At 48.6% G+C, this 24,010-nt stretch overlaps 8 protein-coding genes across 8 annotated transcripts; 4 read left to right on the top strand and 4 right to left on the bottom strand.

The window, feature by feature from the left end:
• Positions 1-1,295: 1,295 nt before the first annotated feature.
• Positions 1,296-5,561, bottom strand: M430DRAFT_22668 (hypothetical protein; the record flags this gene model as incomplete). The annotated part of the gene is made up of 4 exons (XM_024864741.1): positions 1,296-2,266; positions 3,662-3,780; positions 3,842-3,879; positions 4,119-5,561. The coding sequence occupies 4 exons, from the start codon at positions 5,559-5,561 to the stop codon at positions 1,296-1,298; spliced, it is 2,571 nt and encodes an 856-aa protein (XP_024717605.1).
• Positions 5,562-5,952: 391 nt separating this feature from the next.
• M430DRAFT_31171 (hypothetical protein) lies at positions 5,953-7,105 on the top strand (the record flags this gene model as incomplete). Its single annotated transcript, XM_024866015.1, has 2 exons — positions 5,953-6,207; positions 6,257-7,105. 2 exons carry the CDS (start codon positions 5,953-5,955, stop codon positions 7,103-7,105), a joined length of 1,104 nt encoding a protein of 367 aa, XP_024717606.1.
• Positions 7,106-7,642: 537 nt separating this feature from the next.
• Positions 7,643-9,453, bottom strand: M430DRAFT_61635 (hypothetical protein). The gene is made up of 3 exons (XM_024868936.1): positions 9,390-9,453; positions 9,111-9,337; positions 7,643-9,057 (listed from the first exon to the last, which is right to left on the bottom strand). Exons 1-3 carry the CDS (start codon positions 9,396-9,398, stop codon positions 7,875-7,877), a joined length of 1,419 nt encoding a protein of 472 aa, XP_024717607.1. The 5' UTR covers positions 9,399-9,453; the 3' UTR covers positions 7,643-7,874.
• Positions 9,454-9,915: 462 nt separating this feature from the next.
• On the top strand, positions 9,916-10,829 carry M430DRAFT_185366 (hypothetical protein). The gene is made up of 2 exons (XM_024863891.1): positions 9,916-10,030; positions 10,290-10,829. The coding sequence occupies exon 2, from the start codon at positions 10,297-10,299 to the stop codon at positions 10,822-10,824; it is 528 nt and encodes a 175-aa protein (XP_024717608.1). The 5' UTR covers positions 9,916-10,030; positions 10,290-10,296; the 3' UTR covers positions 10,825-10,829.
• A 2,157-nt stretch (positions 10,830-12,986) lies between these two features.
• M430DRAFT_53828 (hypothetical protein) lies at positions 12,987-13,436 on the top strand (the record flags this gene model as incomplete). Its single annotated transcript, XM_024868421.1, has 1 exon — positions 12,987-13,436. The coding sequence occupies one exon, from the start codon at positions 12,987-12,989 to the stop codon at positions 13,434-13,436; it is 450 nt and encodes a 149-aa protein (XP_024717609.1).
• Positions 13,437-15,260: 1,824 nt separating this feature from the next.
• M430DRAFT_69713 (hypothetical protein) lies at positions 15,261-18,543 on the bottom strand. The gene is made up of 4 exons (XM_024869448.1): positions 18,436-18,543; positions 17,044-17,219; positions 16,794-16,974; positions 15,261-16,729 (listed from the first exon to the last, which is right to left on the bottom strand). Exons 1-4 carry the CDS (start codon positions 18,450-18,452, stop codon positions 15,520-15,522), a joined length of 1,584 nt encoding a protein of 527 aa, XP_024717610.1. The 5' UTR covers positions 18,453-18,543; the 3' UTR covers positions 15,261-15,519.
• Positions 18,544-18,861: 318 nt separating this feature from the next.
• On the bottom strand, positions 18,862-21,060 carry M430DRAFT_128402 (hypothetical protein). The gene is made up of 3 exons (XM_024862063.1): positions 20,867-21,060; positions 19,212-20,812; positions 18,862-19,164 (listed from the first exon to the last, which is right to left on the bottom strand). The coding sequence occupies exons 1-3, from the start codon at positions 20,930-20,932 to the stop codon at positions 19,056-19,058; spliced, it is 1,776 nt and encodes a 591-aa protein (XP_024717611.1). The 5' UTR covers positions 20,933-21,060; the 3' UTR covers positions 18,862-19,055.
• Positions 21,061-21,190: 130 nt separating this feature from the next.
• Positions 21,191-23,172, top strand: M430DRAFT_37306 (hypothetical protein). The gene is made up of 2 exons (XM_024867098.1): positions 21,191-21,691; positions 21,739-23,172. The coding sequence occupies exons 1-2, from the start codon at positions 21,311-21,313 to the stop codon at positions 23,038-23,040; spliced, it is 1,683 nt and encodes a 560-aa protein (XP_024717612.1). The 5' UTR covers positions 21,191-21,310; the 3' UTR covers positions 23,041-23,172.
• The last annotated feature ends 838 nt before the right edge of the window (positions 23,173-24,010 follow it).

The following is a 24,010-nucleotide window of genomic DNA, read 5'->3' on the forward strand; positions in this document are numbered from 1 at the left end:
ATAACGAAGGTTAAGCGGAACAACAGAATCTTTTTGAACTTTCCAAATAGCTACCTTTGTTCCATGGCAGCACAGGGCCCTAATGCTCGTAATCGTTTTATCCTTTTGGATTAACGCTTTGCAGTAGTCGTCCACTTGTTTCTCTGCCTGTTTGACTTTTCGTGCACTTAGGCTAGGACGTTTGAATTCTGCATAGAGTTGATTACGTTAGTGTCTATTGACAATTCGATAGACAGTTGCATCAACTCTTTTGCGAGATCCGGGCGCTGGGGAAGTCTCTTGAACACAGTAAACTTCATCTCTGGCTGAAAATTCACTGCTGAAAACTGCCATCCAGAGTTTTGCAGTATCGGTCTCAATGCTTCCAGGTTCCAAAACCATGTCGTATAAGTATTTGAGGCTATCGTTTGAAATAACGCTGGCCATTTTGAGGTGAGGTAGGAAGAATTAAGTGGATTGGTTAAGAGGACAATGATCTTGGATTCTTGGAGAGAGAAGGTGGGTGTAAAGGTGTTGTTTACATTTTGTAGGGCGCGAGGATAACTTTGGCACAATTCACTTCCAAGCCTTCCATGAATATAGACATTATAATGCTGATATACAGACATATGTAATCATTCAAGGTAACTAATACAATATAGCTAATACAAGATAGCTATTTACAAGTACAAAATTCACTATGTCCTCTTTCCCGCAAAATAACTCACCTACCCAAGTTGATATCAACCACTTCTTAGTTCAGATTGATTTAGTTTGCCATACAAAGAAGATAAATTCAAGTACTAGTGTATTAGTTATGTGTAAGCAACTACTCTTGTCTTCAGCGCACAATCGTGAGCAGGGTATTCAACCTCTAAATAGATACATGCCTCTAACTTCATTTAGGACAACCCAAAACCCCAGTTACTCCCGCAATTTCTAAGTCATCTACTATTTGTTTTCACATTGAGTTTGCTCACTAGATTACCGATAATAACTGTTCCCTGGGGAAGTTGAAGGTAGGCGTGCAATTCTTTAAGGATGAAGACCGTATGCCGTCAAAATAGTTGGAGCGAGGACAGAGCAGTGAAGGAAAACAAGCACCAAACAAAACAGTAAGCACGGATGAAAAATTGCACCGGGAAGGCACACACCTATAGGTAATCAGTAGATAAATGGATAAAAGAGCATAAGGTACCGGGTAGTCTTCTATATGGAGCGCGTTATATGCAAGAAATTACAAATACCATTATACCACCATTTCATTTTAGCCCATTTAACGAATATTGACTGATGTACGGAAGAATCCTCTCCATTTAGCGATTAAAACTACTCATATCCTCTTTCTGAAGAAGAGATTTCACCGATCCCACAATTCTAAAAATCCTCTTTCGATTGAGTAGACTATGCGAGGTCTCCATGAGCCTCTCCGCCTTTAGACAGAAGAACGGCCAGTCAACAACCACTGTCGATTTTAGTTGTTGTAATTCTTCGTCGAGTTCAAGAAATATGTCTCGCGGGATACGACTCAGCCAGTATGAGTCCGGGGCCTGCCATCCTAACACCTTTAGAGCTACCAAGTCATCCGTACTCTGTATATGATCAAGGATATTATACATTATTTCCAGGGGAATATTTTTGCCATAATTCAAATGCTGCGGGCAGAACCGCCAGCTTCTCAGAGTCTGGTGCCTTTCTGCCCTGTTGGACTCCTTTATACTGCCGGTAAGGAGGCGCCGAACTATTTTACTGTCGAGAGGATTCACCAGTGGCATCCAGGACTCCGGATGACAGGGGGTTGCATCTGGATCGCGATGTGGTAGTACGGGATCCCAAATTTTGCGGTTGTTTAGAATCTTGACACAGTTATCGATGCCAAAGAACAATTTCCTCGTCCATTGCTTGTATAAAACGTTCACCAACCGCTCCAGGTCATGACTAGTCCTGCAGGGACCAATGACACGTTCGACTATATCCCAACAGTGAGTATGGATTGGTACGCCAATAGGATCTCGGCCTTGCTCTTGTTGGCATGGATTACTCTCCCAGAGATTAGCCACATCAAAGAAAACATTGTTTTTTGGAATAGGATTCCTTCTCCGAGGATTGTTTATTTCCCAGTATTCTGTAGCAATGGCTGAGTATTTCCTGGGCACCTTGATGGTGGCATATGGGTTCTCCTCGTAGTCAGGGAAGTCCCGGGGGTGCGGCAATTGGCTAACCCCAGATATGTAGTATTCATAGTGAGAGAACTTGCCATTCCTCTTCTTCTTTTCAAGTTTAAGAACTGTTGGTGGCTCTCAGCAAACTATTACCAATAGTGATAACTTAGTAAAAAGGCCATATTTATCAGCCAGGATAATGATTGGAAAACTGCTCAATCGTTTATTGGCTTGAGGAATGTAAAAGACAAAGAGATTTGCTAACTAACCTGCTCGATAAAGAGTCATCCAAAATTTCGGACCTCTAGGATGTTTGCTACGATAGTCGTCTCGAATTCTCGGAGTACTTTCGAGCAGGCTGAGTCCATCGTATGAAGTGATGGGTACACTACAGACGCTGCACAAAGGCAATCGTCTATGCTTTTCTTGCGACCTCATTTATAATTAGAGTTTGGGGTACGTTTGGGGTAAAGAGCTGGAATTGTCTTGAAGTAGGAGGGGTAAAGAGCTGGAAATGTTTTGAAGTAGAAAATAAAAATGAAGTACCGGCCCGTTGCTTTATATGATTTTGACATGCTAGGAAACTAGTGATTTGATGATACAACCTACCGTTGTGATGACGAATCGACGACAACAATGACAACAGCAAGGCGGTACAAAAGGTAAGTCTCCTTTGTCACATTACATATTACAATGCGACTAACTCCACTCCATTCTGTAGGGGTGTTGAAAGGATGAGCGGGCAGGAATTAAATCGTCAGCCCGTATCTTGACTCCTTGAGGTCACAGGGTTCTGGTGAGGACAGGACAAGGGGCTTATCACATGACCTCGGTTAGCTAGAAAGCCCCCTTTTCACTTGGATATACGCTGAAGAGCGAGCATACAAAGAAGGGGAAAAAAATTGCAAAACAAACGACATAAAACAACTGGCGAAGGGACAAAAGGGCAAAAGGAAAAGAAAATAGAACATACAACAGCAGGTATTCGCTGGTGGTCACCCACCCAACTACTAATCTGCCGATCTAAGGCTTGTGTATGGCAGAGCGGACGGGATGCCCAATTCTCCTTAGTCTATGGTCGTATGTGATGAAACAATCGCTCAAATCTGATTATAAAGTAGCTGCTGTCTAATCATCTAGCATCACATCAACCGGTGATATTATTCTTGTGCAAAGTGTTCGAGTACTAGGAAATATAAAAGTGTCACAAACTCGACTAGAGCAGAGAGATTGAAATATCTGAGAAATATGCTCAAGAGGCTAACAATCACAAAGTCATAAAAGGTATCCGTTAAAACGTCAGCAGTAGGTATTTATTGCTGTTGTTCTAAAATCGCTATATATAGACCTCCCAGATGCAATTATCCTTCACTGCAAACAGAAAGTTTCTCAGCTCCGTGCCAAAGATTTTATCCCCCGGGACCGCGCCACGCCGCCCTATTGTCTGAATAAAGGAATGGAAGAATGATAGTAACAGACAGCGAGGCCCTGCCTGCTGTGTGCACTACGTACCTACCTACGGGCTACTCTCTGGGCAATAGCCTCTTGCTCGGCTTCTGATAGCGTTATTGGTCGTGGTTCGGCTTCTGCGTCTCCATTCAATTCTGAACCTGAAGCCTGGCCTGATGTCGAAGCTATGCTGTTGTTATTAACTTCCCTGTCGACGCCCTTTTCTTTATCCAGTCGATGGTTTCTGTTACGCTGTTGCTGCTAGGGTTCCTCGTCGGGTTTCTCGATTCTTGGGAGCTGGTCAGCTATCGATAGGGAAATGCTCTTGACGATGACACTGAACCGCGACGTCGTTGAAGATGTTCGAAGTTGAGTTCCGCGGCTACTTTGCCGTGGCGGTATTAAAGTACTTTTATGGCTTGTCGGAGTGTAACTGTGTTGGTCTGTCGATGACCCGGTCGTTAGTGAACGTTACCCCATACTGGTCATACTAGAATTTGTTCCTTTGGGTATCTATCCTACTTATACAAAGTCCACGACCCGACTCCAGGGCCCCTCATCCTCAGCTTTTCTGAATTCAACCCCTTCGCCAAAATAGCCAGCATCTTGCCATGCCAACATCGTAGCGCCGTCATATGGGCCCTGCTTCGCTCCCCCATCTCGTCCATCGGTCCATCGAAATTCCCACAATTTCACCGGTCTCGAGCCATCGATTTCTTCTTCTACACTCTCCTCAGCAGGTGGTTCGACCCAATCCTCGCCTGTCTCCCGTCGATATTGTCGAATGAGCATTTCCCTCTCCTGTTCATAAATATCCGTTTGGCCTCTCGTGAGCAGCTGATCCGCGGCACCAGTAATAGCATCGATCGCTTCCACAATTTTGGCTTGTTCCGGGTCTTCAGCTTTCTTCTCTGTATCCACATCCATATCATTGCCATTCTTCTTCTGCTTCTTCAATTTCCACTTTGGGATCTTCTTCGTTTTAGCTTGACCCTTTCCTAGTCTCGCCAATGCTTCCAAGGCTGTCTCCCCCTTCTCTAAGCGTAGAATTAATGTCCGTAATATGTCCGGCAAGAGCATTGCGTCGTCTTCAAGCCTCTTTTGCCGCCTTTCCGCCTCTCGCTTCTCGTGTGCTTCTGCTGCCTTCTTCATATCCTTCTTGCTGACGCCTTCGAGCCATGAGTCATGTATCGCGTCTGGATCTGCTGCTTTTCGAATGTAGTTTCCTGCTTCATCGAATCTGCCCTCTTCCTGTTCTGCCTTCATGTTGAATGCATCAACTTTAGGGGCGTTTCTCTTCAGTCCACCAGCGCCAACTTCCTCATCTACATCCTCCTCCTGGGCCGCCAAAGCTGCATCCTCTTCGTCATCACTACTCTCCTGATCATCCATCGCGTGAGAGGATAATTTCCCTTTTGGGTCCAGAGCAAAATTCCCCGATATATGGCCGCCACTCTTACTACTCAGAACCTGTCCCTCAATCTCATCATCTTCTAGAAATCTCACGGCCTTGCCCTTCTTCCCCGTCTTGCCCTCATCCTCATCTCCATCTGCAAAGTCATCTTCCAAATCCGCAAACATATCTGCATCTTCTTCCATTTCTGATTTGCCCGGCCCACCGCTGCTTTTGTCTTTCGAGTATCCATCTAATGCATCTGCCAGATTGACATCGCCCTTCTTTCCTTTGGCTCTTTCTTCTGCCCGCGCATCAAAGCCTTCGTTATCTGAATCGCTATCATATCCGTCTAGATTCACCGCCCCACGTTTGGTGCCAGCTCCAGAGCCCCCGATAACATCGGCTTCTAGAATGGCATCTTCTTCTGGGGCGTCGGGGGCGAGTGCTGAAGGGTTGCGGAGATCGAATTTGGGCTTTTTGGAGGAGGGGCCTGCGTCGTCATCCTCATGGTGGTGAGTTCGCGCAAACTGTTCGCCTGCGCGACTCGGTCGCGCTGCTGAGAATCTCGAAGACATGATCTACAGTGAGTTCAAGAATAGATAAAGAAAAGACAAAGAGACAAAGAGAAACCCTCGTTGCTGTGAATCGGGTTACGAACTGGAGGCCATCGGAAAAAGGTTCGGCCGTTTGGCGAGAGTGTGTTCCTGCGTCATCCACCCGCGCCTGCTCGACTCTTCGAGGACCGACCGAGGTAGCTACCTTATATAACTCGACAGCCTCTCGCCAGTCAAGTCGTCTTGTTATTTCCAACATCCCCAAATTCCGGTTCTCGATATATCAAGATGGTAAACTATACTATCCTCACCTCTATTATCTCCAAGCATTAACAACGTCTCGCAGTTCAGCTCAGGGTACTACGATAGTGACGATCCAGCGGCCATCTATGCTGCCTTACAAAACCGCGCGATGGGGAGACCTCCCAAGAGATTCGATGAATACTATCGATGCTACCCAACAGTTATGCTGCCCGGGCCCGAAAGACCCAGTCTTAACTATGGCGGCAAGATTTTCATGCCACCCTCTGCTCTTGAGAAGCTCAGCAAGCTACATATCGAGTATCCTATGCTCTTTGAGCTGATTAACGGACAAATGGACAAGACCACCCACGCTGGTGTTTTGGAGTTTGTGGCTGAAGAAGGAAAGGTCTATTTACCACACTGGGTATGTCAAATACTGCGCAAAGCACGGAGCTCTCTCTCACACCTCACAGATGATGCAGACCTTACAGGTCGAAACAGGAGACCTCCTAGAAGTCAAATCCACAAGTTTAGCACCAGCTTCCCTTGTCAAACTCCAACCCCAATCTACAAACTTCCTTGATATTTCCGACCCCAAGGCTGTCCTCGAAAATGCTTTCCGCAACTTTGCAACTCTCACACAGGGCGATGTCTTCAGCTTCGAATATAACGATACGATCTACGACGTGGCAGTGCTCGAGGTCAAACCAACCAGCGAGAAGATGGGTGTCAGTATGTTGGAAACCGATGTATCTGTCGATTTCGCTCCGCCAGTAGGATATGTCGAACCATCCTCTAACAAAGGAAGCGGAACCAGCACGCCGAGAAGCGGGGCAGGTCTCCCATCTGGTGGAATGTTGCATAGTCAAGGAACCATGGCACAAGCCATCAACTACGATGCTATCGCTCCATCTTCTAACTCCGCCGCTATGGGTGCAAAAGCCGTGTCCTCTAACTTCCTTATCGGTGGCCACAAATTAAATTCAAAGAAAGGTGGAAAGACCCCTACCCCACAACCCTCCACGCCCGTAGCTGGCACATCCACGAATCCTCCAGCGCCTGCAATGAGAAGAACAAATGGACCACAGCCGCTTCGCCTGGCACCTAATAAATTGTTCTTCGGTTACGAGATCAAGCCAGTGAAGACGCAGGCGGATAATGATAAAGAGAACGCGGACGCAAAGCAACCGCACTTCAGTGGGCAAGGCCAGACTCTGAGAGGTGGTGTTAAGAGAAAGGGCGATGTCGAGAAACCCGCCGAGCCGGAGAAGAAGCCCGAGCCGAACGTTGGACGGAGACTTGACGGCAGGCGGGTAAATTAGAGAGGTCGAGAATGAGTTGAATGAGTTGTCATGATCTGGCGTTTGCATGATATGGTTTGGGCGTTCGGCATCGGATATGCGCAGGCGGCAGATTTTACAGGATCAGATAGATCACTGCTATCATTTGAGGCATTGCACCAAGAACAATACGTAGTTTACCCTGAGCCTGTGAGCATTGTTTCTGACTTGTCTTCTCATTCGTGATCTTCTAATCATTACTCATTGACACGTTTGAATGATTCAAAACTTGCCTTTTATTTCACCTATACTTAATCACCTAGAGGTGCAGTAGGTAAGGTACCTAGGTGAGGTAAGTAACCAGACATATCGTGAGATAGATCTTCACCTTCCCGGAAAATATCTCTCGGCCTATATACATACCATTAATAAATTAAGGTGGGAGACGAGAGAACGGGGTTTAGCGGGAGGGAAATGGTTGATGGATAGGGATGGGTTAATACATTAGGTAGGTAGGTATATAAGGTCATGGAAGATAGTCTAGTCATTAACAGGGTGGGGCATGAGAAAAGGAAGCTGGGCTTCGATACTGTTTTGTTCTGGATGTGTAGGATATGAGGAAGTTTGTTTGGACTTTGTACACGTGCTCAGTTGCCAGAATCAGAGGAATTCTGGGAAGGATCCGGGTTACTTATGAATTGTCCGCTCATTCTGCCTCGACGCCATTTTTCCTAGTTATACAATATGTTCTAGCCATTTTGCTCACTGCCACCGCAAGTGAGATCGCCCAACGCCATCAAAAAAAGGAAATTTACGAGAGCTCCATAGCATCAGCACCTCCACCCCCATTCGCAACAGACAGATCGACAACGCCAGCTTCGCCAATCAGTCGTTTCTCGAATTCCGCAACAAATTTCACGCTCCGCCCCGAGTCGTAGAAGAGGTGGAAACTGCGTTGAACGTCTTCGATAGAGACCTGTTTGGATTTCCGCTTAGCGCTAATCAGCTGTGAGGTCGTGATTAGGTTGCTGGCATATCGAAGGCCGGCTTCTTGGCCGATCTTCGTCAATAGCGCCAATGCGTCCGGGGTCACGTCAACCTCCTCTTCTTGTGCGCGAATAGCCAAAATTTGCTGAATCTCCTCTTTCTGGTATGGATGCGTGCTGACGATGACGACTCGGTCTAGGAAGTCGAGGGGAAGACCGTGAGGGCTTCTGTAGTTGGTACCTCGAATCCTCGAGTTACCGCGATTGCTTGCCATAATGACGATAGGCGCAAGCTCATCCTCTAGTGCACGGTTGATGTATGAGAAGCACTCGAGGTCCAGCATGTGCACTTCATCGATGAAGAGCACACCAGGAACAATTTGGGCCTTGCCCTCCTCTTTCCACTCGGCCACCTTGGTATTGATCTGGTCTCTCACCTCACTCCTGATCTCACCGGTATCTCCAGAGAAAAGGGCCAGGAAGCCTTGCGTCCTTGAATTGATGACATCAATTTCGTGCAGACTGACCGTGTGGACCACCTCCCTGCGCTTCTGCAGATCTCCGTCTGGGCATTGTAAGAATTTCGTATCCACACCCATCGCATCGTAATCGCGTGACTTTGCGTATGACCGTCCCAACTTGCTGATCTTTCCTGATGACTTGTCGATCGAGATAATGTCTCCAGCCATGACACGCTCTTTTGTCATCGCATCTATCATCTTGGCTCCCATATCGTAGACCGATTCCATATCGGTCGTCTTGATCGTAAGCTTGCCCTGCTTCATCCCCCCAGTCACACTCCTATCGGTTTGTATCTCCACGACTTCGCCCTCGATCATTTCGCTTTCCTCCTTGATCCGTACAGCAATCGATTTCCGGAATGCTTGGTTAAGAGCTTCGGTCTTGGACATTTCCAGAGAGAATATTTCAGACGAGGCAAGCATTGTGAAGGGCACGTCTGGCCCCAGCGATTGCGCCATGCCCATTGCAATTGCTGTCTTTCCGGTGCTATGATATGGTGAGCATCAACCGCGCATGGAAGGGAGCTCGTGCCGACGCACCTTGGAGGGCCAGCGATCAGAAGAGCTCGACCAGCAATCTTGCCCTCTTTTACCATCTGCAAGATAACCGCTGCTGCTTTGCGCGCCTTCTCTTGCCCGACCAAGCCTTGTGATGAAGCGCGTGGCTCCAGGGTCTCTGGGTCGACCCCAAGGCCCCGAATATGGGAATGCGCCGCAATGAGGTTCAGACCCCGCAGCTCCTTGCTCTCGGAGACGGTTTGAATTGCCTTTGAGAATATCAGCATTTGCTCAAGGGGATATAGAGGGTTGGATACATACAGCAGCCATTTTGAGGGAGTTGCAGGGGGTTATGGGGGAGAGGTATCTAGTAGGGAAATGGTGGTTGGTATGGAGTTTGCACATTCGCGTGTTCACTGGGAGAATAATTATTCCTGGATGGCGCGCCGTTCCCCTAGTAAAGGCAAGAGTGCGCCTAGACAGCACAGATCGGAGCATGATCCGTGCAGCACTGATTACGTACTCCATCAGCCCGCCTATTTATAGTCTCCAACTACCGTACCCGGGGTTTTGAGTTTTAACTTTAACAGTAACCTCAGTTACACCAAAATACCTTTTGGGTATCAGCGCCGATTATCCCTTCACTCCGTTCACGACCTCACTTGTCAATCAACATCAACAAATACGTGCCATGACCCAGATTGTTCCGTTCTCCTCACTTTGATTAAGGCTTCGTTCACTCATCAATCCTGAAGCCCAAAAGCAACCGCGCACCTCTCGTTCCGCTACCCTGAGCTCTCCAATACATCAGGGGCCCGGACATTTCTATACCCGCTGTCGTGTGCCACTCTTTATGGGTATACGGAGGTCTGCGTGCGTATTCTTCCCTCTGATGATGGGAATTTTACATGCTAGTAGGCGTTGAGCCCGAGCCGTCGCTGTTCGACCAGACGTAAACACGGGTGAGTCCCTTACCGCGTGGACCCCTCTTTCGACCCTCCCTCTATGTCCTCTGGGAGTGCAACCCTCTTTGCGGATCAACATGTCCACCTCAAGGCCTCCTCCATAAGTAAAGCTGCAGCTTTCTTGCGGCCATCGTCTCACTTTCGCGTTGCACAAACTCACAATCTCGCGTCTCGCGTCTCGCGTCTCTCGCATCTTCTACTCAAGGTCCTCCAGTGCACCTCTTATACTCTTTACTAACACTCCTCTTTACTGCAGATCGCGAATGGTTCCTACCGGTCCTCGAATTCCGCCTGGTCCTCGAGGAGCAGCGTTGAGGCGCGAGGGTCCAACCGCCAAAGATTTCCTCAGCCAGCCTCCCAACAGACAGAACACCTCCTCTCCTACGAACTCTCACTCTAACCAACAAATGGCCGACAGTTACCGCAGAGGTCGATCGCCTGTGCGAGGTGCCTGGGAAAGGCCGTCAGAGTATCGATTCACCTCCGATCGAATCCACCCAGCGTCGCGGTCTTCTAGATCACCAGATCGAGACAGAGGTGGTGGTAGCAGGTATTCATCAAACCGTTTTGATGACAGAGACAGACCCTATGAGAATTCTTACCGCCCAATATACGACTCACCACCGCCAATACGAGGTGCCAACCTGCAAGAAACAAGAGGTAAAGTTTCACTGCGCTATAACATTTGCCTCACTTTAAGAATTCTATATACTTGGATTTCAAGCCCCGCTCATTCAATCACAGCTGTGCAAAATACCTCTCCTGATCTCATGTGGCTGATGTGGAAGTAGGCTCCGGAACTCACACTCCTAATTCTGGGAGCCCACATCCAGACAGAATACCTCTTATCGTGAGGAATGATGCCGTGGATCGTTTATCGAGGCCAAACTCAAGAAACCAAAGCCCTACAACTCCAGTGGTTGATGAACCTCCTCGAGAGGATGTTGCCAAAGAATTAGGGATTCTTTTCCACCAAATTATTGAGGAGGCTACAAACTTCTCGGTCCTAAAAATCCAGAAAGACGCCGCCCAAAAGGAATTCGATAAAAGGGAGGCTGATTTCAAGAAGTCAGAACCCATCCATGAAAGGTTCCCTGCTACCGAAGAGACACAAAAGCGAAGCAAGGATCGAGCTGAGAAGGCGTTAAAGGCGATAAGTGAGAAAGTTGAGCAAAAAGACTCTTCTTTGAAGGAACTCGCTAAGCGAAGTGCCGCTCGCATCGCACCACATATTGTAGCAAGCCGAGGGAAACCAGACGCCCAAAGCCGCGTGGAAGAACTAGAAAAGAAGTGCCAAGTCTTACAGGAGCAGCTTGGAAATCAAGCCAAGCTGATCGAGAATCTCCGAAAATCCCATGAAGAAAGATACAAGTCATTAGAGGATAATTACGTCAAAGCCCGAAAAGATTGGGGATACACTAAGAGCGCGCAAGCAAATTTCGAGAGGGATTGCCGACCGCAGCTTGCTGATGCGCTTAACGGATTGACTACCACTGAGACAGATATTAAAGTTCTAAAGGCTCAATTAATTACCCAGGTGCCTAAGGATTTGAAGCAAAAGTTAGAGAAGCTTAACGGCCTCTCAGAACGTGTCGACAAATTCCCAAATTTAAGGCTTGACGTGGACAAGCTGAAGCAGGAATCGTCAAAGATTGCCAAGGATCTAGAGAAGCTATCGCTAGAGCAAACCAAACTCCGAGAAGAGTTGGTACAGCTAAAGGCAATCGAGGCCAACATGACTAAGTTCCCAGCGAAAGGAGTGTCGTTCAAAGAGGGATCCAATTCCCCGGTGTTGGAAAGCAGACGCGAAGTAGAAAACCAACTGCCCAACGTCAGTACGGCAGATGGCAGATCTCGTGTGCTGGAACCACCGACGACATCGACTCCCTCGTCACTAGTCGGCATCGAACCTAATCTTTTGGCAAAGATCAAAAGCCATGTGGAGGCTACCGCTACTCTAAAAAAGTCAATTACAGAGCATCACGAATCAGTCTCCCGTGATATATTAGAGATTAAGCAGACTATTAAAAGCATAGAGAAGCGGGAAATTGATACAAGAGCACCGCAGAGATTGACTGATTTGGAGCGAAGATTGAGTTCTACAACCACTCCTACTCCTAGCATGTCTATGGCTGCTTCCGGTGTTGATTTTGACACTATCAAAAACGAGATTCTAGAAGTGGTCGAAGAAAAGCAAGCAGCTATGGATGATGTAGTTCAAAGCATATCATCTCAATGGCAAACGGCAATCAAAGATAGCCAAATCAGGTGTACAAATCTCGAGCAGAGATGTTCTGACATCAAGGCACTCTACGATTCCCTTGCAGCTCTACCTAACAAACTGGAAACGTTCCAAAAATCCTTGAACATTACAATTCGACAACAGCAGACCGATATCGATGATACAAAGCTCAATATGGCCGGAAAAGTGGCGGATTTGCTTCGTGCGAAGCCAGAACTTTTGCCATTGGCGCCAATTGGAGACCATGTTGTGAAACGATTCGATGATAAGCTAAGCAAACTTGCAAAATCTCAACAGGATCTCACTCAAGCTGTGAATGAGCGACTAGAAGCGAATACAGATGGCTTGATCAGTATTGACCGACGGCTCAATAATATCAATACAAAAGATATGGCCGTATTCATCATCGCCCAAATGGAGTCGACGTACCCAGATGTCCGAAACGCTCAAAGTGCATTGGTGGAACTCAAGACCTCTCTCCACCGCGATGAGAGTATGATCGCCGATCTGAACACTTCCCTCGCTGCTCTCAAAAGCAAAGTCGATACACTAGAAACTCGTGTCCCGCAAAACGACGACGATGAAAAGGCCATCCAATCTCTCCGGAGCGAAGTTGACGATTTAATTCTTCAAGTCCCCCATATCAGGAATATAGCAAACTCGGCGAAGGAGACTGCCGATACTGTCAATGGAAACGTTGCTACGATTCAAATGGATTTCAACAAATTCCAGACCGAGATTGCAGAAGAAGTAGGAAAATTCCGCATCGACTTGGAGGAGATGAAGGATCAACAACAAGCAAAGGCTACATCTGCCCCTCCCGCTTCTGTGCATTTAAACAAACAGTCACCCATCCCCCCTCCTATCCCTCCACAGAGGCAGTCCGTTATACTTCCTCCTCGATCAATCTTGAACGGCAATGCTGCTCGTTCTAGCCCCAAGAACAGCGCCCCCGGAACACCGCAGAGGCACTCATCTGTACAGAGTGATGGAACAAGCAAGAAGAGGAAATTGAACGGCTCCTCAACGAACACGCCGAAAGGTTCCAATGGGGTAAACGGGGCAAAAAGGAAGAGAAAATACAGACTTGATGGTGATGATTCCGAGGACTCTACCTTTGAGCCGAATCAGCCAAAAATCAGCGATGACGATGAGGATTAACTTATCGTATACTGTTCTCTACGGTGCTTTTGCGGTCCTCCCATCTGGCTCTCAACCCTCAAGACATCGGTACATATGATGATATGATACATCGCACGTATAAATTCGCTCTCCTAATTCGCCTTTCATGCTGTCTCCTCGCGGGGTAAAAAAAGTGTCGGTTTCGAAATTCGCATGTCGTTTTGAGCTTTGAGTGGAAGATACCCTTGGGCCTTGGCGCTGTTGCACGGTCACATTCGACATCCAGCTTACTTGCTTGCTTTTTTTCATCTTGCCCGCACGAACGCGAGCACCTGATGGTGAGCAGAGAGAATTAATCAGCACATACGTTTGAGATTTGAAATCTCTCACCCTCCCTCGATCATTCCAAGAAATGACGAGCAACACGAGCTCCATTTCCTTTTTCTTCTCTCCATGGCTTGTGTTACAAAAAGAAAACTTGAATCTTTAGCGGAATAGGGATGCGCATTTTGGGGAAGCGCGCTGGCTGGCTAGCTGGCTATCAGGTTCTGAAGATCATGAGAAGGGGTTCTTATAGATAGACGGACGGGCCTGGGAATGGCAGTGCACTGTAGATATACTTCACCTTACATACTTACGATTAATAATCGACGACGGCCTTTCCTTTTTCATTTGCGAGAGAGCTAGCTGCTGTTGATTTTCGGACTTTCCATTCATTCTTCTATAGAAGTAAGAGAAAGATGGGTTTGGTTTGGTTTTCTAGATCCAAACAAGATATTACGAGTTCAATATCAACAGTTGCGATAACCCGATTAGCAAACAATTATCCCTCGTGGCGCAATTGGCTAGCGCGTTCGACTGTTAATCGAGAGGTTGGTGGTTCGAGCCCACCCGAGGGAGTAAATCCCTTTTCCGTATCTTTTTTTTTTGGCCTCCGACGAAATCCTCACCCACCCCTAAACTCCTATGTTTCTATGCTCTATTAGTGAAAGCCTAAAGGCTAGATAAAAATTACCTCTTTCCTTTCTTTTTCTTATGTCTCCCTTCCTTCTTTTCTTAAATCATAAATGATAAATCACTTTTTAGGTCCTACAAAACGTTACACTACTTCCTCCCCCCCCTTATCCCAATCGCTTTATCCTAATCCCTACCTAGGTACCTATCCCTCTCTACCTTAGATCTTAAATTTCCCTATAATCCTATTGCCCCCTTTATTCACCATCCTTTAGTTCATCTATAAATAGATTGAATCGCAAGATTTAGAAATTTAGAAAATTCAAAGATTGAAAGTCGGGATTAGATAGCTATCCTATTAAGAGAGACAAGAGGAAGGAAGAGGAATGAGAATTGATTATATAGATAGGTTATTAGGGAGGTGTTTTTAGGGGAAGGGTCCCTTTTTTGGGGGGGCGGTATAATAGCTACCTAGAGAGAGGGTGTGCTTTCTTATAAATTATAAGGTTTCATAAATTGGTGGGTTGACATTGTGTTTCAACCAGAAAACTATTATGTAGGCCCATTAAATCAAGTAGAAGGTTCAATTCTATAGAGTCACCCTTCTGTTCTTTTTCATTTATTAGCGTTTGGGTCTAAAGTCTACTGGCTGGTAGAGAGGGATAATTAGGTACCTTAGTGAGTAAGGTACCTTAGGTACCTTAAGTAAGGTGGAGTCCCTAGTGACCTATCTCGTAATATTGAGAAGGGATTCATTCATGTATAATAGAGAGGGGGACATGAGGTTCACAGTTGGTGTAATCTGAACCCTGTTCAAATCAAGTCCCTGCCAATTCATGGATCAAAGCTCTCAGAACTTCAAGACACCACACTCACGCTCGTTTTCAGAGACTAAAAATATACAGTATTCCCCTAATTCCAATGACCAGAAAGCAAGCCTGACAGAAAACCTATTCATACACTACTCGTACACTACTCGTACACAACTTTTGTCTAATATTAAAACTAACGGACCTTGGTATCACTACAGCCCAACGCCTTGCTGATGCTAATCGACCGTTCATTCATGCATACATGGACATCCTAATCCGAGGTTTGCTCCTTGACTGTCGAGGACGGTCATAAGCAAAGCCTATTAGGTCTTCAATTATTAAGTCAAGCATTTAAACTAGAATGCAGCACCGCCCACGCCTTCACCTGCCAACATCCTAACGTGACGCTCGCTCAACTCGCTTCTAAGTCCCATGCTCGCACTATCTCTTTGTAACTTATCCCAAGTCTTCAGGCTCTTCCGGAGTTTCTCCTGCTTGGAATTGTTTTCCGCTCTCAGGATCTCTGCTTCCTCCTCTCGCTTCTTCAGTCGTGCTGCGATCTCGGGTGGAATACCTGAAGCTGTTGGATCAATCCTACCTCCAGGGATGATTTGTGGGAGGTTTGCCATCGCGGGATGAGGACGAGGGCCTGAGGGTGCGCTGACAGATTGGGTTCGGGTGCCGTAGACACTGGATGAGTGTTGAAGAGCTGGCCGGGAGGGGATGCCAGCCCCTGCACGAGGACCAGTAGGAATACCGCTGGCTGGGGCAGTGGGAACTGCGGGGGTCGTTGGCCCGGACGGGATTGATGGGGATGTAGATGGGGCAGGACGGCTGACAGGAGTGCTTCCACTTGGAGATTCTGCAGCTATGCGGCTTTGAGGCGCTGCTCCCCATGAAGAAGAATCCGGGCGGCTTTGTCGATCGCTGCCGAAGGAGCTTCTTCCACCTCTCCCCTTATATGAGCCGCGAACAGGGGGGACGTATCCTCGAGGACCCGCAGGAGGAACGCCGGGGCTGGTGGAAGGGGGTGCAACAGACGAGGATATGGGAGGGGAACGAACAGGCGCGGTGAAGTTTCGGCTGGGACCAGTCGGTGCTCTAAATCCAGCAGGTCCTTTGGGGGGTGACTTTGGAGCCAGATGTCGGACAGGGGAGCGCTCCCGAGGAGTTGATCTCGCGGAATCACGCTCTCTATCCCTATAGGCAATTGGCATTGGAGATCGAGCACGAGGTGGCGAACGAGGTCTCAAATCTCCAATTGCACCTTGGGTCAGTGCTAACCGACTTGGATGGATGTGGGGTGAGGAACGACGAGAGTTATTCCCAGATGTTCTACCAGATGATCGTTCTGAATCGCGAGCTACCGGAGAAGGTGATCGGCGTCTCCAGTTTGCAGAGCTTGGTCCAGTGGGAATACGGTCATCTCGACGGACAGGGCTTCGTGAACGCCCCCGCCAGGACCCTCTTGGACCAGCAGGTGGAGATCTTGATCTACGGGAGAGGCCAGGTGATCTACCACGTGGAATGGTTCGATCACGGTCGTACGGTGACCTGGACCTTCTCCTGTCAATTGTTAGTCTTGTTACTGAACAGCCGATTATGCGACGCATTGAAGCTTGTAACATACCTATCATCTCTTCTCGGAGATCTCATCCTGTCTCTTCGATCGTCATCTCTTCTAGGAGAATATCTTCGGGGCGGACTTCTGGCACGTGGGGGAGACCTGGCTCTTGAGCGCCAGCTTGCAGAATCTCTTGGAGGAGTTCTATCTCTTCTGTATGGCGGTGTTCTTGATCGACGTCGGCCGCCTATAAGTGTCTCAGGATTAGTATTGCTGATTGCAAGACAATTATTACTCTTAGATCAGCAAGGCGTACCTGGATGATAACTGTCACCACCAGGTGGCGATCTGGCTCTATCTCTTCTGGGTGATCGATCTCTATCAGATCTAAACGTGTCGCCCCTCGGTGGAGAGCGAGGTCTAGCATGAGCAGCTGGTCGGTATGATTCCCCTGCCCCAAACTTCGTAACCTCTCCCTCAGGATACTCGATTCTGTTTGGGTAATTGGTTAGTGATAGGTTCAAAGATACTCCTGAAGAGATGTCGAATGTTTCGGAATAAGCAGATGGTTCTAGGTAGCCTCCGCGCAATCTCAATGGGATCTCGTCGTCTCCCAATAGACCTGTTGCTGTCGTTCCAGATTGGCCACATGATTGATCTTCCGTGCTGATCGATGAAGGGTCGTCTCCTTTGACTGGGTTCAGGACACAATCTCTCTCATCTGTCGGCTTCCTGGTAGCAGACGGCACGCAGTCTTCATCGAGGAGGAGAGGCGGAATCGAGCCCATGTCATTATTGTCTTTAAGTGTATTCCCAGATTGGCCTGGGACATTGGCACGGGCAACTGCCTGACCCCCTTTTAGGTTATGTGTATATCCACGAATTGGTAATGAAAACGGTTCATTTCTTGAATTGTCCGAGGCACCAAAGACAGGACCTCTGGTTGATACGCTGCGGCTTTGATATTGTCGGGAGTCACTGTCGTTCGCAACCAATCCTTGAACCCGGGTAGGTGTTGCGCAAGGGATCTGTGATGAATCGTACGCTCCAAGAGATGGTAGAAAGACCTGTATTGGCCCAGTGCTGGAACTTATGATTGATTGCGAGGGACTGGCTTGAGTAGAGCCGCTATGCCCAGAACGCGCGTCGTATCTTTCGAGCTTTCGATGTATTGCTCGGGCTGATGCCGTAAGTTGGTTGAGAGCAGTAAGGTAATGCTGAAACCTCCGATCTATGTCTGCGTCCGATCCTTGTAGGGCTGAGGGTAAAGACGCAACACGATAGCAATTGATCGCATCCTGAATATCCTCCTCTATGAAGAGGCGACGCTGCCTACTCTTTCGAACGAGGAATCGGAGCAGCCTCTTAGCAGAATCGACTGAGGTTCGCAGATTCGTTTCGTCTTGGTCGTCCAAGGGTATCACAAGAGGATGTGCCTCCCTGAATCGTGTGCGCGCCTGAGCAACGGCTTCTTGATGTGCAGCGAGTGCCCGCTGAACGGCGTCCGTCTCCTCCCACTCATACGGTTCATACGGCGCTGGCGGTCCTAGAGGGCTTGGGGACGGTCCAGGCGGTGCAGGTCCAGGGGGTCCCGAGTCTGGAGGAGTATCTGGCCGGTCGTAGTCCTGGGGAGTGGCCATCTGCTGTATCGAAAAGGTGCGACTCCAAGGCAACAAGGGATGAAATAAGAAGAAAATGGTTGACTAACCTTCGACCTCGATCCATCTTGTCGGCTCCCTCAGTTCTCGTCAAAAGCTGTCCAAAGTCTAAATGCGCCGGGAAGGGATCACGCGGCAGAAAACGTTGTGTTGGAAAGGACGTCTGGAAGTTGAGTTCGTGAAATATTTTGGAAGTCGTACCTTGGACGTGAGGATGGCGCTAGCGGCCGCTTCGACGATTAGATAAGCGGTAAGGGGACATCGCGGCTTTTGCGATGTGCAACAAAACTTTTCCTTCCTCTATAGCCCCACCCCCACGACCCGCATTGAGATTCCAAATAGCAGAGCTTACTTCACTACTCGAGGGCTTCCTCTCCCTTTGTATTTCATTTATATCCCAGTGTAGAAGTTGTTGTTGTTTACCTCCTGATTTAGGTGCTACTGCTATCACGTGTCAGGGGGTGAAGACTGGGAGTGGTCTGTACAACTCAGTAAATCTCACCCTAGCCGTCACATTCATCTTATGGAATATAGTACATGTAAGGCCTATAACAGCGTACAACTGCTTCGATTATGAATTCCTGGTATTACATCGACCAAACAGGAGGACAATATGCCTGTGGTCGTCCATCCGGATACCGTATGGTGCTATCTCATTGAACCGGCCTCCTTAAAATCTATAAGATCTCTCCTTTTTCTCTCCTCTCTTCTCCTCATCTCTCTTCTGCCGCTTCCTACTCTCCTGCGCAATCATATCACTCAGGTCCTCTTCGAAAGCCCTAGGAAAGTTAGTAAATGGATTATCCACATTCGGAGGATCACTTACCAGGCGCCCTTCTCCTCTTTCTTCTGGGCCTCGAACCTACGTTTCACTTCCTCCTTGCTAATGCCATCCTCGTTCATCAACGAATCGGGGTCAAGAGCAACATCCACATCCCCTGGCTTCTTCCGCTTCCGGTTTTCATCTTCTTGTCCCAAGACTGGGAGATGGGCATTCTGAGCACTGCGGACATCGTACGCACGTTCGCCACCGAAGAAACCTTCGGCCCGGATTTGTCGTTCGGGAATGACGGTGTACGCAGACCTTGGGTGAGGCGACTCTTCCGTTTCAGTGCCGCGCCGTTGTTTGCGGAGGTCGAAGTCGCCACTAACACTCATATCGCCAGGATATTCAGAAGGCACTGTAGATGCCATTCCACCGGGAGTCTCCATACCACTGGGTGTTTGAAGACCTGTACCGATCTCTTCCTCTTCACCTTCCTCTTCTTCTTCCTCGCTCTCTTCTTCTTCTGATTCTTCCTCTGGTGGTTGCAATTCGCCCCACAACGTCCGTTCAATCGGCTCCCCTGCTTGATTGTTAACTTGCGGTTGCAGAACACCGAAGATATCTCCTCCATAGAGTGGCCGATTGAACTCGTCAACGGGAGGCTTTCCATATCCACCGGGATGGAAACCCCAAGCACCACCAGGCGGGGGTGGAGCATTCAAGCCCGGAATCTTGAGAGACGGATATGAAGGCGGGGGACCAAATCTCTGTTGATTAATCAGCCATGGTGGCGGCGCTCCAGGTGGGATATTCAAAGCCTCTTTCAACTCGTCACTCAACTCGCCAGGACGCAGATGTCGTAGATTTGTCTCGTACTCCTTGCCCTCGTAGTAAACCTCACCATAGCGCGTTAACTCCGGCTTTGTCTGGAATCGGAAAAAGGCTTCATACAACTTTTGATAATCGATATCCAGCTTTCCCATCTTCGGCTGAACTCTTTCTCGTTGTTTCTGCTTCAAAGTAGCTTGATCTTGTTTCTCCAGGACTGCATCGCGCATTTCTGCTATGCCTGTTTCCTGGATGAATTTGGGGAGGGCAAACGGAGGCTTCTCGACACCACGCTTCGAAGATAGGTATTCACGCTTCAGCGACCAATGGCTTGGTACTGGAACGACGTTTCGGTATGACTTGATGTGAACTAGTAATCTGGGGTCCTGGGCCGAGGTATCTGTCCACTCCACCAGCTCTGGCTTCTTGACCAGCGCTTTTAGCTCTGCCACGGATAGCTTGTCTCGCTCTTTTCTCTTTTTCTTGGATAATTTAGGCTCCGCTGATTCCTCCTCCTCATCTGGAATTTCATCGTCGTCGTCGTAGAAAACCTCCCCCTTGTCCCCACCATTTGCTTCTTTCGCAGCCTCGTCCTCTTCCTTGGTAACACCGAATCGCGCCAGAATACCCTGGAACATGGCATAGTTGGGATCGTCTTCGCTGATATCTAATGTCGAAATATCCGGTTCTACGGGGTCGTCTTCCCCGACTCCATCTACTCCATTGACTCCATCGACACCATCGACTTTATCGGCTTTATCGACTTTATCGACATTAGTTGGGACGGGCTCTTGATTGGACCCCTTGATTTCTGAGTCTGGAGTTTGGGTAGCCTATACGATATCAATATACCACTCTATATCAGCTGCCAGGATGAAAATACTGACCTGCGCTTTCTTCTGCTCCTTCTTCTTAGCCCGTCGCATTTGGTTCTTGGTCATCTTTGGCGCCATCTTGACGGCGGAGGGCTGTAAGCCCGTTGATTTGGGGACAATTGTATCAGGTAGCTGCCGAATGTAAGATCCAAAGAAACCGTTGCAGTTTGGTGATGAGACGCGACGTAGTCGAAATCAGCGCGCGGTTGATGGTGCATGAGCTCAAGAATTTGGAGATCTTCAACATCAAAAGCTCCGTCGCGATTCACTAGCGCCGGCGATCTCCGCCAACTTTACGGCCGCCGCGACGACCTCGATCGAAGGAAAAGACGCTGATTCTGAATCCCCTCAATCGTTCGACGCATTATCAGTGATTCAATGCCATCTTTCCCACAAAGTCTCACGGAAGCGATGATATCGCCTCTGGGCGCCACAGTCGTTAACTAGTTACTTTCAATGCCTCACTCAACTCGGGATTCGTCAGCTCCTCGAGCTCCCTTTCTCTTCCCTGGCGAGACAAAAGGGTCCGGCCGGACGTCAATGGAGAAGTTTCCAGACATTGATGCCCTTGATGGGCAATCTGCATACTCAGCAAGCCCGAGTATAGGTGGATATCACGGTAGACAGCCATCTGCCGATCGTTGGCTACCAAGAAAGGACAGTGGGTTCAGGGCGTCCTCTTGGGGAGCGCAGGCCAGCACGGGAGGGCGAGGGCATGGCAGACAGAAGAGTCTGGGAGATGCTTTAAAGACTATAAGGACAAGGAGAGGGAGTGTCAGTGCCAATGTGCACGAGATTTCAGATGCGCTCAAGGCGCCGGTGTCACCGAAGTTGATTGTTCGTAACTCCTTTATTGCAGCTGGATTCATGCTGATAGACCGTAGATACTCTGTTTAGCCTGGTACATGTCAAGTGCCTTGACCAATACGTCCTCAAAATCAATCCTCAATACCTTCCCCAAGCCGGCGACCCTCACCCTCATCCAGTTCGCCTTCGTAGCCTCATTCTGCCTCCTCTTCTCCTGGCTGGCCAGCATCTTCCCCAGTCTCAAAACCCATATCCCCGCTCTTCGCCATGGAATCCGATATCCCTCCCGCGATGTCTTGTTGACGACGTTGCCCCTCGCAGGCTTCTCAATAGGGGGTCACCTCTTATCCGCAACAGCAACGGGCAAGATACCGGTGTCCCTAGTCCATACGATCAAAGGACTCTCACCTCTATTCACAGTGTTCGCCTATCGGGTAGTCTTTGATATCCGATATCCAGTCGCTACATATCTCTCCCTCATACCCCTCACACTGGGCGTCATGCTCGCCTGCTCCGCCGAATTCAAAGGCAACGTCTTCGGGATTATGTATGCTTTCCTTGCTACCATAATCTTCGTAACGCAGAACATATTCTCAAAACGACTATTCAACGAAGCCGCCGCAGCTGAAGCCTCGGGTTCCCCACAGAGCCGGAAGTTAGACAAACTCAACCTCCTCTGCTACTCCTCCGGCCTAGCCTTCATCCTCACATATCCCATCTGGTTCTGTTCCGAAGGTCTCTCCCTCCTCCGAGATTTCTTCCACGACGGCTCGCTCGATCTCGAAACCCACAACACAGCATTCGACCACGGTCGTCTAGCTCTAGAGCTGGTATTCAACGGCACATTTCACTTCGGCCAGAACATCATCGCCTTCGTGCTGCTCTCCATGGTCTCGCCCGTCACCTACTCGGTCGCCTCGCTGATCAAGCGCGTCTTCGTCGTCGTCGTCGCCATCGTCTGGTTCCAGAACCCCACCACCAAGGTCCAGGGCCTAGGGATCGCCCTGACCTTCTTCGGCCTGTACCTATACGATCGCACGAGCGGACGCAGCAAAGCCGACCGCAGGGCCAAGATGATGGACATCAAGGAGGAATCCATGTCGATCCTCCCACTGACGCGACCCAATGGCCCCAGCGGCTCGGGTTACGCGACGCCCGTCCGCTCGCACGTAAACGGATACGCGCTGAACTCAGGCTCAGAAGACAAGCGATCAGACGAGAACGGAGGACGAGGCAGAGGCCGGAGCACGACGGCGTCTTGGCTAGCGCCGGGCACAAAGCAGGAGGAGACGTGGCGACTGACGGAATTGGCCGCTAATGCAAACGGGAATGGGAATGGCAATGGGAATGGGAACGGTACCCAAGCCCATGTATCCTGAACCGCACAGGGGATTCAGGTGAACACATGCACATACACACATATAGAAGGGAGAGCGCAGGGCGTTTTTATTTTATTTTATTTTGGATAAGTTAACTTATACTACGATAGATGATAGATTGGTATTCTGGATCGATATACGATACGATACCTGAATGCCTCATGCCATAGACTAAGTTCTGATTGATACCCGACGACTGACTGAATTATCGTGATTTGTGCTCTATACGTGAAAATCCTGGACTGGCTCATAATCTAGGTACACAACCCCTGATCTACCTTATACTGGAAAATGGACCGATGTTTTGCCGAAAACCCCCTGTAAAAACAAGGGTAAAAACAAGGATGTTTCTCGAATTCTTATTGGCCCGTTACCCGGTTTGCTGCCTGAGGCCCCCACACGCGCTGTACGCGCTCTCTTACCTACCTACCTACCTACCTACCTATATATTTCTACGCGTCCATATCCTCCCTTCTACCTAAACAAGGAACAGGCACCTAAACAGGCACTCGAACAGGCACTCGAACAGGCACTCGAACAGGCACTCGAACAGGCACTCGAACAGGCACTCGAACAGGCACTCGAACAGGCACTCGAACAGACATGCTACAGGTGCTACTACAAGCGGCCATACAGGTAGCCCTACAGGTAAGCAGCCCTACAGGTAAGTGGCTCTATAGGTAAGGCATATAACGGCGTCGAATCCGGGTGTTGTCGAGGCTATATAACGGCACAGAATCCGAGCGTTCTCGAGGCATATAACGGCGTCGAATTAGACCGTTTTTAAGGCATATAACGGCGTTAAATCAGACCGTTTTCAAGGCATATAACGGCGTCAAATCAGAGCGTTTTCGAGGTATATAACAGTACAAAATCAGAGCTTTTTTGAGGTATATAACGGCGTCGAATCCGAGTGTTGTCGAGGCTATATAACAGGCTGAATTCGAGTGTTTTTACTAGCATATAACGG

Source organism: Amorphotheca resinae (genome assembly GCF_003019875.1).
Source record: "Amorphotheca resinae ATCC 22711 unplaced genomic scaffold M430scaffold_12, whole genome shotgun sequence".
In the NCBI taxonomy this organism is placed as follows: Eukaryota; Fungi; Ascomycota; class Leotiomycetes; order Helotiales; family Amorphothecaceae; genus Amorphotheca; species Amorphotheca resinae.

What these genes read in the sequence shown, in the direction of transcription:
- M430DRAFT_61635 (XM_024868936.1), bottom strand. An exon ending in CTGATCGCTGGCCCTCCAAG is followed by an intron (nt 9,058 to 9,110) that starts GTGCGTCGGCAC and finishes ACCATATCATAG; the next exon opens with CACCGGAAAGACAGCAATTG.
- M430DRAFT_37306 (XM_024867098.1), top strand. Translation starts at nt 21,311, where the DNA reads ATGCCTCACTCAACTCGGGATTCGTCAGCTCCTCGAGCTCCCTTTCTC. An exon ending in CGGTGTCACCGAAGTTGATT is followed by an intron (nt 21,692 to 21,738) that starts GTTCGTAACTCC and finishes GATAGACCGTAG; the next exon opens with ATACTCTGTTTAGCCTGGTA.
- M430DRAFT_185366 (XM_024863891.1), top strand. Translation starts at nt 10,297, where the DNA reads ATGGTTCCTACCGGTCCTCGAATTCCGCCTGGTCCTCGAGGAGCAGCG.
- M430DRAFT_69713 (XM_024869448.1), bottom strand. An exon ending in TGGTGACAGTTATCATCCAG is followed by an intron (nt 16,975 to 17,043) that starts GTACGCCTTGCT and finishes AGACACTTATAG; the next exon opens with GCGGCCGACGTCGATCAAGA. An exon ending in TCTCCGAGAAGAGATGATAG is followed by an intron (nt 16,730 to 16,793) that starts GTATGTTACAAG and finishes AACAATTGACAG; the next exon opens with GAGAAGGTCCAGGTCACCGT.
- M430DRAFT_128402 (XM_024862063.1), bottom strand. Translation starts at nt 20,932, where the DNA reads ATGGCGCCAAAGATGACCAAGAACCAAATGCGACGGGCTAAGAAGAAG. An exon ending in AGGAGCAGAAGAAAGCGCAG is followed by an intron (nt 20,813 to 20,866) that starts GTCAGTATTTTC and finishes GATATCGTATAG; the next exon opens with GCTACCCAAACTCCAGACTC. An exon ending in AAAGAGGAGAAGGGCGCCTG is followed by an intron (nt 19,165 to 19,211) that starts GTAAGTGATCCT and finishes TAACTTTCCTAG; the next exon opens with GGCTTTCGAAGAGGACCTGA.